The sequence below is a fragment of the Balaenoptera ricei genome, chromosome 1 (genome assembly GCF_028023285.1).
Source record: "Balaenoptera ricei isolate mBalRic1 chromosome 1, mBalRic1.hap2, whole genome shotgun sequence".
Classification (NCBI taxonomy): Eukaryota; Metazoa; Chordata; class Mammalia; order Artiodactyla; family Balaenopteridae; genus Balaenoptera; species Balaenoptera ricei.
The window spans coordinates 142,663,103-142,675,802 of record NC_082639.1 but is presented as its reverse complement, the minus strand read 5'-3'; the positions used below and the strand labels follow the sequence as shown (position 1 = coordinate 142,675,802).

General features: G+C 33.0%; 1 protein-coding gene across 3 annotated transcripts in view; it reads right to left on the bottom strand.

The window, feature by feature from the left end:
- Positions 1-12,700, bottom strand: part of CEP350 (centrosomal protein 350) — a 136,955-nt gene that overhangs the window by 48,214 nt on the left and 76,041 nt on the right. For 2 of the 3 annotated variants that reach the window (XM_059937418.1, XM_059937422.1), the window contains exons 26-29: positions 10,410-10,556; positions 8,638-8,795; positions 1,642-1,764; positions 326-525 (exon numbers count right to left, since the gene is read on the bottom strand). In XM_059937418.1, the coding sequence (XP_059793401.1) occupies positions 326-525; positions 1,642-1,764; positions 8,638-8,795; positions 10,410-10,556 (628 nt within the window). The remainder of the gene's footprint in view (positions 1-325; positions 526-1,641; positions 1,765-8,637; positions 8,796-10,409; positions 10,557-12,700) is intronic. The other variant, XM_059937427.1, reaches the window with a different exon arrangement.

Here is a 12,700-nt window from a genome sequence, read left to right as displayed (position 1 = left end):
GAATCCATTGGGATATCATGTAATTTTTCTCCTTTAATCTGTTTAAGTAATCCACCACATTATCAATTTTTAGTATGTGTTAAACCCCACATGGTCCTAGAACAACCCATTTCCATTTCATGGAATTTACCCATTTCTTCTAAGTTTTCAAGTATATTAGCATAAAGGTATTCACAGTATTCTCTTATCTTTTCAATATCTGTAGCATTCATAGTTGTATCACCTTCTTCACCCTTAATCATTCACCATTTTTTAAAATAATTAAGTAAATCTTTCAGTTACATTAGGCTTTTAGTATGTCGTCTGAATAGTTAGTCTTTATTACCTTTCTGTTCTGCTCTCTGGTCCTCCAGTTCTTTCTTAGGAGTTTTAGGTTTTATCAATTCTTTGTCCCAGGCAGCCAAAGCTTGTTTTTCCATTTGACGAATTTCTGCTTCCTCTGCATCTAAACGTCGCTTCCACTCTAGTAGCTCCTCCGCATGTTGGCGCCGTTGCATCAGTTTTTGCTCTCGCTTTGTCAGAAACCTATGGTCACACCATGAAAAACAGTGAGAGAACAAACCTATAGGCAGAAATCACTTTGAGAGCTTTATTACTCATTACGTTATCAACAAGCTGTATAAAACAGGACATTCACAGTATTCCTCTGAAAAAAGTGTGAGATAATAGAAGCTTTGGAGAGTGATCTTATTCAGCAAATAAGAGAATTTATTTATTTTACTTGTAATTAATTATTTGGAAAATTAGCAAAGGAAAAACTGTGGGGTAATTTCAGGAAAAAAAAATCTTCAGAATATTTGGCTAACCATGACTGATAGTACTTATGTATTCATTCTTCACAGGTGACTCTTTTTCATAACAGAAGATACAAGGAATTTATTCTGAAGGCTCAGACCAGAAAACACACAAACTCAAAACAACGAAGACCAAAACAACAACAACAAAACAAACCCCAAAATCCCAAACAAGCAAGCAAACAAAAAACCTGTTCATGTCCCTTTTTGATTTTTATATTCAAATTCAGCCTGGTTTTGCTTCAGGTATAGTGAGTTTGGTTCCCATTACCTGGGAAATGCAATGTCAGGTGATAGTCTATCTGTTTTTCATGGACAGAACACTGAGAACCACAGTCAGATGCCTTATGCATAAAACATGACTATTTATTTACTTGAGTAAAAGGATGCACCAAATGCCTCAAACTTCTCAATTTAGCCCAATCTCTGGAATTAAATAGCCTAGTATATCTTAGCTCCAAAGGGTTAGGGGACATTACTGATTTAGATAGTTATTTGAGTAGTTAAAAAGCTACTATTTGCTCTCCTCAAATGTAGACGCCACAGCTAAATGAAAGGTGGGCTGCTCATATTATAAGTGTTAGATCTGTAGTGGTAGCTAATCAACAAAAATGCATTCACATATCCAACAAACACTTAATAAAAAGCACAAGAACTATCACTCCACTTCTTAAACAATCAGCACGTCAAATTAATGTGGAAACAAAAAGGTAAAATCTATGGGACATTTGACAAGAAGCCCCTAGGCTGTTAGAAAAAAAAAGAAAGAAAAAAAAAGCAATAAAAACAAACAAAAAGAAAAGAGCATGCTCTATCAAAGAGTGCACTGAAAAAGGTGCAAAGTTACCTGACCAACTGGTTGTAGATATACAGCTGGAATTTGGGATGAAGGTTGGGAAAACAGACACTGAGAGAGGCCCAGTGATGAGACGTAAAGACAGAGAAGAAGTAGTGAACAGGAGAGCAGTGTCTACAAAATAAGGAGGAAGATTTTAAAACCAAGAGATCAAGAGGCAGAAAGAATGAGAAAGGGAAAGCATAAGAGCTGAGTGCAGAACTTTTTAATATGCTTCCTGAATAACACTATAAGCTACTCAGTTAAAGCAAGTGTTATACTTTGTGTGACATATAAAACATATACTTTTATAGATCTTACCAAAGATTTCTGAATATACGTGCCTTTTTTCTCAGCTCCTGCTTAACCATCATGTATACTTTCAGGTAAATTTATTTGTTTGTGAGTAAAGTAATGAGAAGTAGAGTGTGAAGCTAAATAAGTTTTCTCATAAGCTTTAACACAGAGTACAACAATTATGGGCATGAACCTAGCATACCAGCAATTGTATATACATATGTAATTCTGAATGAGTAGTTTTTATATCTGTACCTTGTCATGTATTTTAAGCTTGAATTTAAATTTAAAAAGCAGTACATTTGCCTTACTTAACCTTACCATTATAATCTAAGCTTGAAAATAGTTATATAGTTTAGAAAGTCAATTTATAGTAAAAATACCTTGTTCACATCTACAACATAAAACTTACTGTCAACAGGACCTACTGGAGGTATCTTGCTTTATATTTAACAAAGGCCCACTTAAATAATAATACTGAAATACAATACCCATTCTATAAAAAAACAGGATGCATAATTAAGAATAAACTAAGGTAGTTCCAATAAATACTACCAGTAGTTTAAAAAAAAAAAAAAATCATGCTGTGGACAATTCAATCAATCATAAGGTTAAAAGTAAGAAGAAATTCCATATGTTAAACTTATAAAAGTAGGAAAAAACCAACTGTTTCTCTCTTTTTTTAATAGTAAATAGACCATTGTATATATGAAGGGATAAATAAGTCTAATATAGGTTTGGAAAGGTTAATTCTCTTTGACAGAGCATGCTCCTGTTCACATGCACACAACAATAACTTGTAGATCAAGGCAACATTTATTGCCTTGGAAGGGCAAGGAATAATATCAGTAAGTCAAAGAAGTGAGAAAATCTAGGTATGAATCCAGTCACTCATTTGAATTTTAAAAAGTATGTAGAATCTTGACTACATGTATATCTTTAGATAACAGACGATTTCAGTGTCTGTTTCCCCACATACAACTTAATATTTCACCTTCCCTCTGTTCAGTTACATACTCGCTCTATCTTTCTTTCCCTTTCTCCCTCCCTCCCTCTCTCTCTCCTCTCTCTCCTCTCTCTCTCTCTCTCTCTCTCTCTCTCTCTCTCTCTCTCTCTCTCTCTCTCTCATATCTGGATTGCCTTGATTTTCTGCACTGAAGTTTTTGTGCAATTTTGCCAAGTTTCAATAAGACACTGCAATCTTCCTTGCCATTCTTTATGAATGTATAATAAACTTATTTTGACGCCAATTATGCAAAAACAAATGTACTTGGAAAAGGTCCAAAAAAATCTATTCATAACATTCAAATATCACCCACCCTCTTAAGTATATAACTGCTAAATGCATGCATGACCTAGTACAAAAAGTAGAACATTGGAAGATGTGAAATAAACTGTAAAAAAATACATATTAACTTTTTTTGTCCAACCCAATATAGAGGATAATAATTTTCTCTATTAGAACAAATACTAATCATTTACTTTTCATTTACAAAGATTAAGCATATTCAAAAGCTCTAGGTTAGAAATGAACAACAAAACAAATGGCCAAAAAAAAAAAAAAAAAAAAAAAAGAAAATGGTTTAAGAGATAGTGTAAGAAAAGTTTAACTTAAAGTTGGAACTTCATCCCAGAAACACACGTTCCTTATTTAATATACATACATTCTAGAATTCAAGAGTGTCTCTTAAAAGTTGTATAAAATTGAGATAAAAGAAGCAGTAGCACTTCACACTAGAGTTAACAATCCTTCAATATGCTGCACAAGTAAGAAATAAAATTTGTGAATGATGGAAACATAAATGCCTATTAATAGAAAATGCTACTAATATACTTTATGGCTATTATCAAGGCATCCCAACAAGGCCTCTGACGGTTACAGAACACTGGACTAGGATGAGACATATGACAGATTTAACCTAGTATGGAAATAGTTATGTTCCTATAATGTTTAAGCTTTAGAAATTCAGAAGTAATACACTTTTAAAGTCAAAATTTTACACTCTAAACTTTAGCTATGCAGCTATTCAACCGTAGTAATCAGGCACTCAGCACCTTCCCAGTTTCAATACTATTTTGAAGGGTCAATTTCTACTGAGATACCTTTAAGTCATCAATGCAGTTATTTAAAAAAACTACAAGGTTGGAAGCAGATGTGCTAACTCAGTTTTCACTTTAGCTGGCTGAAGTCCCGAGAGTAGGGTTCTAGTTCTAGCTCTGCCATTATGCTACCTGACCTGGGACAAGGCACTTAATCTCTGCAGGCCTCAATTTCTTCCTGTAGAACCAAGGGACTATACTAGATGACCTCCCTAAGGACCGACTAGTTCCAACATTTTATGATTCCTTCTTCATTTAAGTACTTCCTCACACTTTTTAAAATACATACCTCAACACATTGCTAGACCATGTGACATAAATGAGAAGCTTTTTTCCTCAATGAGCTAATATAATTGTAGACTGTGTTCCAACAGATTCTAAAAGCATGCTACAATTTGAAAGAGCAAAATTATGATCTAAATTTTAAATAGAACTTCCAGTTCTAAAATCATTTGATTCTGAAAGATGTTAAACAAAATAAAAACTTAATACCTTAAATTATTTTAAAATTCTTTCTGGATCTAAACAATTCTTTAACTCCATACTGTTACAAGTAAAAATGAAAACTAGTGCTTTTAATTATAAAATGGATCAATTCTTTTAAGTACTTAAGCATTTTTAATGATATTCAAAAAGGAAGATAAATGAGCATATGGACAGTACTGACCTAAAAGAAAATACAGTCTATTTTTCCTACAGCAAAATCTATTCTATTAAATTGTTTAATAATCTGCATATACTTAAATAAATAAAATAATACAGGTACATCATCCCTAATCTAGGAAGAAAAAAAAAAAAAAGCACATTATCAGACTGTCAGGATTTATTCATCCACTACACTTAGTCTAGAACCTTCTCTAAGAAAACTATATTTCTAATTTAAGGCAATGATATTTAATACATTGTTTAAAATTTTAATAAAAATGTCTTCTTTAATGGAATAGCAAAAGCCTTCACTTGCAAATGCGAAGTATATAACTCTGAACACTCATCAAGAAAATTTCCTTGATATATACTCTTTTCAGTAAAAATTTCTTCCTCTTCTGAGTTTCCTTAGCAATAGATTTTTATATACTTCACTAAAGGAACCTGATATTTATTCTTTTTTCCACCTATACTATAAGCTTTTCAAGGGCAGGGTTTATGTTTGATTGATCTTCATATCCCTCAGAACCTACTATATTCACACATTTCCCAAAAAATAATTGCTGAGGGAATAAGTAGATAATTAATAAATAATATAGAAGAACAAGCTGCTATTAACAAATGAAAGAAAAAAATGCACTGTATCCTATTTTAACACTTAAAGAAGAAGATAAACACCATTCTTTCAGTGTTTCATTTGCTCAGTAAATAATTTTCCTAAAACAGAATTGGCAAATTAACAGGAAGAGTCAACTGTATGTTTTTTTCCCATGAATATCTGTTTCACAACTTTATACTGTAAATAATGCCCCTCACAGTAGTAAACAAAACTCAGATTTCATTTACCAATAATTATCAAAAAACTGAGGGCTAGACAGTCTGTGGCTTTTGCAAACGTATTTTCATTATTACTAACCTCTTCCACAGTTTAAATTTCTTTTGCTCTTCACTATACTGAGAAACGGAAATTATTTCTAAAATGTCAACTCAGTACAGAGGTCAAGAAAAGCCACAGAGGGGCTTCCCTGGTGGCGCAGTGGTTAAGAATCTGCCTGCCAATGCAGGGGACACGGGTTCGAGCCCTGGTCCGGGAAGATCCCACATGCCGCGGAGCAACTAAGCCCATGTGCCACAACTTCTGAGCCTGTGCTCTAGAGCCCACGAGACACAACTACTGAAGCCCACACACCTAGAGCCCGTGCGCCACAACAAGAGAAGACTCTGCAACGAGAAGCCCGTGCACTGCAACGAAGAGTAGCCCCTGCTCGCCACAACTAGAGAAAGCCCGCGCACAGCAACAAAGACACAACTCAGCCAAAAATAAATAAATAAATTTATTTATTTAAAAAAAAAGAGAAAAGCCATAGATTAGAAATACAAACTTTAACAAAGGCATTGTTGTCTCCGTGAAACATTAAAGAAGGAAATTTTTCACTGGAGCCAAGAATAGTTTGAACACTTCAGAAAAATATTTATCACAGAATCAAAGTTCAGAGAGTTAACAATAAGCAGTAATATATATGAAAAAGTTCCTCCCAAAGTTAGCTAAACTGCTTGAGAAGGATGACTATTTTCTGACAAGTGTTTTATATTAGTAAAATAGTAATCTCTTAGAAGATGGCCTTTTCTAATCTACAAAACAAATAATAGTGCCTAGTAGCAAAGGCTCAAATAATTTTATTAGTTATCTACTGTAGCAAATGACTACTAAATTAACTCACTCTATTGAGCTGACATTCCAACATTGTTGAAGGAGATCTAACTCTGAAGCTTTGGTAATCTGAATGGTATTCAAAAATCAGTTTTCACATTACAGTGGATCCCTGAACAGTGGGTTTGAAATGCATAGGTCCACTTACATGTGAATATTTTTCAGTAGCAAATACTGCAGTACTGCATGATCTGCGGTTGGCGGAATCCACAGATATAGAACTACAGATACAGAAGAACCACATACATAGAGGAACCACGACTACGGAGGGCCGACTACGCAAGTTTTAGGCAGATTTTCATCTATGCGGAAGTGCAGCATTGCTAACACAACCCCCACGCTGCTCAAGGACCAACTGTGCTTTGTTCTGGAGATCAAAAAAAAATCGCATAACAGTAATCTCCCTTTTTAATGCACTGCTAATTTTGGAAAATACTCCACTTCACCCTCAAATTTCAGCATCATCTTCCAAACATTAAAACTAATTTCTCTGCAACTACTGTCCTTACCCCAGCCCTACCACAAACACAACTGCATTGCTTCAAACAACAAATCAAGAAGTCACTGAATGCTTCAAGGCCTTTTCTCAAAAGTTTACTGCAGTAGTTGACAAAGGTAGAGCAATGATAAAAAAATTCTAGGTCTTTAGTATTTTGGGCTCTGAGAAAATAATTAACAAAACTTAGAACAAAGTCAATAAATTCAACCTTTAACTTATTATTTAGGGTTTTTAAGGTTTTAACCAAATCTCAAATAAACACCATATAAACTGACTAATCTCACAAACAGAATAGGATTAGCAGTTCCTTCCATGGATGTGATTAAAATTATTAGAATATTATTCATAGAGACCAGCAATGAAGATTTTACTGGTATAGACAAGCAAGGAATCAATGAAGAAATTTCCCTTGAAGCTGTCCTTCCTCCAACATTTATGATCCAAAGGCATTTAGAGGCAGATATAAAATGCCAAATCAGTTATAAAAATTTATGAGATAGATTATTCTGAATTCAAAGATCCCTGGAGCAATCCAGTACGTCCCACACAGGCTACTGGAAATTTTTATCAGGAAGGAAGAAAGAATTCCTATTTGAATAGGTCTTAATTGGTCTATCCCATGGAAATCGTACAAAAGGTACACTTACACATTTGTAAATGTTCAGTTTTCACCCCCTTATATTTTTTATTTTAAAAATCTGTATTTATTATTTAAACTTATCTTCATAATAAATTTAGGTATTTTTAAGGTATCAAATGCCAATTTTAAGTTACTGAAGTGCAATTTCAATTAAGCAATGAAGTGCCAGTGTACAACACTGTATCTATAGTAAGGTTTGACTTACAACCGCTTGACTGTTCAGAAAATAACTAAATCATAGGTTGATGTCACATATAAACATAGAGCATTATTAAATTTGGTGATGGGTAGTATACTGCCAAAGGATATCAAGATACAACTTAAGTTTAATCTGTGGTTCAAATTGCTAACTTAAAATAAAAGAGCAGTCAACAAAAATTTTAATGGACCTCTCTTCTATATTTAAAGAAGGTAGAAAATAGTCCACAAGCAGCTACTTTATAAGCGTATTTAATCAAATGTACACGCAAAGGAGTAAACTCTCATGTAAATGTCACTTGGTACGGTCAAAGCTGACACACAACTGAGCTATATCTAAGTAGGAGTAGCTTTCTTTAAAAGAGTCTTTAAAAAATAATACTTAGAAATGTTTTAGAAGAATGACAGACTGCCAAATCATTCAACATCCCAGGAAAATTTCAGACTTTCTGGTTTTAATTGAGCAATTCAGACCCACTCACAAGGTTAAAATTTCACTCTTCTACTTGAGTAAGCCTGACAGTTGTCAGAGTCACAGGATGAGATCTCAAGATACACCCTTAAATTGCTCCCTCAAGTCAGTGGACATGTCCTCAGATTTCAGAAAAGGTAAAAATTTCACACTTACTCATAACTTTTAATAAAAGAAAGGAGAAAACGTTGTCATGGGTATATGTGCAAATACTACTTTGGTTTTTAAAATAAGAAACCTGGCTGTATTTAAGATCCAGAAAATTTGTTTTATAAATAAGGTCTACAGTTAACTGACTTCTAGGATGACTTAATAACTCTGCTAAAATGCAACTGAATCCATAAAATATTATGTTGTATCAATCTAATCTAATGAAATACATTAAAAATATTATTTGTTGCTACTACTTTCAGTGTAAATAGGAGATATTTTTTTAAATGAATTACTTTTCATCCATGCGGCTTCTCATTTTCTTCAGTTTCTGCATAATGCTGCTAGTTTCACTGCTGGAGATTGAAATGGGGGAAGGACTGCGGGTCTCCAAGTCAGTTGGAGCAGGACTGGTTGCCTTATTATCCTTTGTATCATCATCACTATGAGAGTCCTGCAAACAACAGGGGGTAGTAAAGTATTATAATTATACTGGAATTTAAGATCTCAAACTGATTTAAATTGTCATTTCAAAACTAATTTATCTTCAAAACAGTATTTGTAAAATAGTTGAAATTAAGGTATTACTTAAAGGACAAAATTATATCACACAAGTAAAATGTATATACATGTACTTACATAGTCCCTAGATTTGTTGCTTAGGAGCAACAAAACCTGAATAGCAGTGAGCATGCTTAGCACCAGATCTTGATTTCTAAATAACTATCTTCCTTGGAGAAACAGCTGATTCCAAGGCTGAGGCAGGGAAAGTAAAAGATGACCCTGAAACATCTTGTTCCAGAAAACATGAAAGTGCTCAAAGACTGATGGTTACATGTCAAAAGGACACAGAAACCTGCTCGAAGAGGCTCCTAATGGCCCAATTTGAGAAAAAGTGAGCATCAAAACAAATAATGATAGTAACAGATTATAATGCTGAGTAAAACACAAATCCATGAGTCCATACTGATATAAATAAAAGAATAAAGTTAACTTTGACGAAGAACAGGAATGCATGTAGCCTCAAAATACCTTCATGCAATGCACTTATTAATTACAAAGAGAAAGAGAGTAACTATACAGTGAAGTATGGTAGATGCCACCTTAATCAAGTGTTCGTGTTAACATCATCAGTAATGAGATAAATCAAAATCAGGTGCCACCTGATTGAATGCAGAGAACAACACAGCATCACTTCCATGATATTCCTCCCAAAGATGCACAACCTGAATCTAATTATGAGGAAAGATCAGACAAACCCAACTTGAGGACCATTCTACAAAATATCTGGCATGTAATCTTCCAAAGTGTGAAGGTCATGAGAGTCAAGGAACTTTTCCAGACTGAAAGAGATTAAAGAGATATGAAAACTAATGTGTCAATATTAATTTGTTGGCAACGTAACTCTCGACTGAGAAAATCAAAGCTTTGTACTGTGTTTGAAATTTTCTATAAATCTGAGACTGTTTCAAAATTTAAAGTATATTTTAAAAATCAAAGCAGTGAATACTAAGAGATTTATTTAACTGTATTGCTATATAGGCTGAGTTTTCCAACACTATATTGACACTTTACAGTATTTCAGAATAGGTCCAAATTTTGTTTTTGTCTGAATATCTCCTGTGAACCTTGTATCATTATATTAGGCATTAGACAGCTGACAAAAGTATTATGTAAAGAGCAAAAATAATTAATTCCTCCCATGAATTCTGAGGAATATATTTGGATTGAATATATTCCCATTAATTCTGAGGAATATATATTGATATTGATATTTGGATTGATAAGCAAAAACAAGGCTCTCTGTCCCAACTGAATTTATAAATGGAAAACATTTTTAAACTAATATATGACCTACATGTCCCTTTCAAAACTTGAATATCCCATGAGAGGAAAAAAAAGACTCTCACTTTACATAAAGGCACATACATAGAACTTTATCCTGGTGCATTAATGTATCATAGTGCTAGAATGAACACATCCACCATATTAGACGATGAGGTAGAGTTAGGTATTAGCAAGCAACATGAGGCAGAAAACAAATTAATAATAATTTCATGTAATTTACCAATTTATTCTCCCCTGCAGACTTCAACTTCTCCTGCAGTTTTATGGTAGTCTGTCGGATCCTTTCTATCTCCTCCTGCTGTTTAAGAATCAGTTGTCTTTCCTTCCGAGCTGCCTTATTGGCTTCCTGAAGACGTTTAATTTCTGCCTAAAGTTTAAAGAGTTAGGCGAGGGATTGAAATTTGGAGGAGACAAGTCCAAAATAATATTTTAAAAAGAAAATCCAATCATCACATATATCAAAAATAAATACATACAGCATTTCAAGATAAAAATAATAATACTGAAACATTTTTAAGCAGTGGAGGAGGAAAAAAAGTCACATCACTAAAATAATTTAACATGATTCCTTAATTCAAATAATTATAATTACAACAGACTGATAATTTCATATCCCTTTTTAAAACTTAACATACCCTTCATATTTTTCCATAGTGCCATTTAGTCTTTACACTTATTTGTTTAATAACTGCATATCAAGTAAACTAATTAATGTAACCATTATTCTATTGCTAAACTCCATTCCAAATAATGCTTTAATGCCTATAAATTGTTTCATACTATGGATTAGTTCTTTAGGAGAGATTCCAAAAAGTAGGACAAACAAGTCAAAGAGAATGAATGATTTTATGGCCCTTAGAACAGTTTCTAAAATTGCTTTCAGAAAAGAATTTTCTCCACATAAAATGCCACCAGAAACATTTAAGACTACATTGCACCAAACTCTCTCCACACAGGATATTATTGTTTTCTTTTGCTAATAGTGGGCAAAAAATGATACACTTCACTGTTAATAATAAAATTTAACAGACTGTCCATTTTTTTCATAAATTTGTTGTAATCTGTTTTCTTGTCAATAAAGCATAATAAAGATATTAATAACTTGTTACAATTTATTTAAATCATGTTTGATTTTTTAAACTATCTGAAAATGCAGAAAAGTGCACAATAAACATCTAATTCCAAAATCCCAAATTAACAATTGTTAATACTCTGTCATATTTTCTCTTAGTCTTTAATTTCATAAAGAAATAAAAGATTACAGATAACACCAGTCTACAATTCCCTGCCCCAACTCCCTAGAGGTAACCACTATCATGGTATATATCCTTCCATGGGATACATCCTTTTAAAATTCTTCTACAAATATTTGTACTTACCTGCAAAAAAATATATACTGTTTGGTTTGTATGTTTTAAAATATTTTATAAGTAATATCATATATATATATTTTCAATCTTGCTTTATTTACTAAACATTGCTTTTATATGTCTCCATGTTGATTTGCCCCTAAATGCTGCATAAATTTACACTGGAGGTATACAGATTTCATGTATCTATTACCTCTATGATTAGATAAGGTTGTTGTCTACTATTACAAACAATACTATAATCAACAGCCTTATACTTTTTGTCTCCTTGGGCACGTGTATGAATTCCTCTCAAGCACCAGTTCTCGAAGTATGGTCCAAGGACCCCTGAAGCTTCCTAAGATCCCTTCTGGAGACTCTCAGGATCAAACTATCTTCATAATACTAAGACATTATTTGCCTTTTTACTCTCATTCTCTCATGAGTGTACAATGGCATTTATTCACATTTTGAAGAAAATAACTATATTTTCCAAAACAAACAAAATTAGTGAAAATAGTATGCAGATGTTTGCACATCTCTTTACTGTCTGGCTTGGTTTTTTTTTTTTGGTTTGGGTTTTTTTTTTTTTTAATTGAAGCATAGTTGATTTATAATACTGTGTTAGTCTCAGATGTACAGCAAAGTGATTCAGTTATACACTAATTTTTTTTCAGATTATTTTCCATTACAGGTTATTACAAAATATTGAATATAGTTCCCTATGCTATACAGTAAATCCTTGTTGCTTATCTATTTTATGTATAGTAGCTTGTATCTGTCAATCCCATAGTACTAATTTATCCCTCCCCATCTCCATGGCTTGATTTTTTTTAAACACCATGCATTGCTCATTTGGAAAATGTTTAGTTCACTCAGTTATGCAGATCTTCCAAATGTTCACATATTTCATTATACAATCCCCCCAAATCACATTTATTAATATCACTGTGATCTCGAAAAAAATTCTTTAGTATTAGGTGGTAGACAGAAATTTTTCAAAATTCTGACATTTGCTTGAAAGTTTGAACCTTATCATTGGCAACAAACACTGTCAATTGCCTTCTTTGAAGTGAAAAGCACACTTTGTTCATTTTTGAGAAAATGACTGTCAAATACCCTAATCTGAACAAACATAGTTTGTCTCTGAATAACTCTTTCA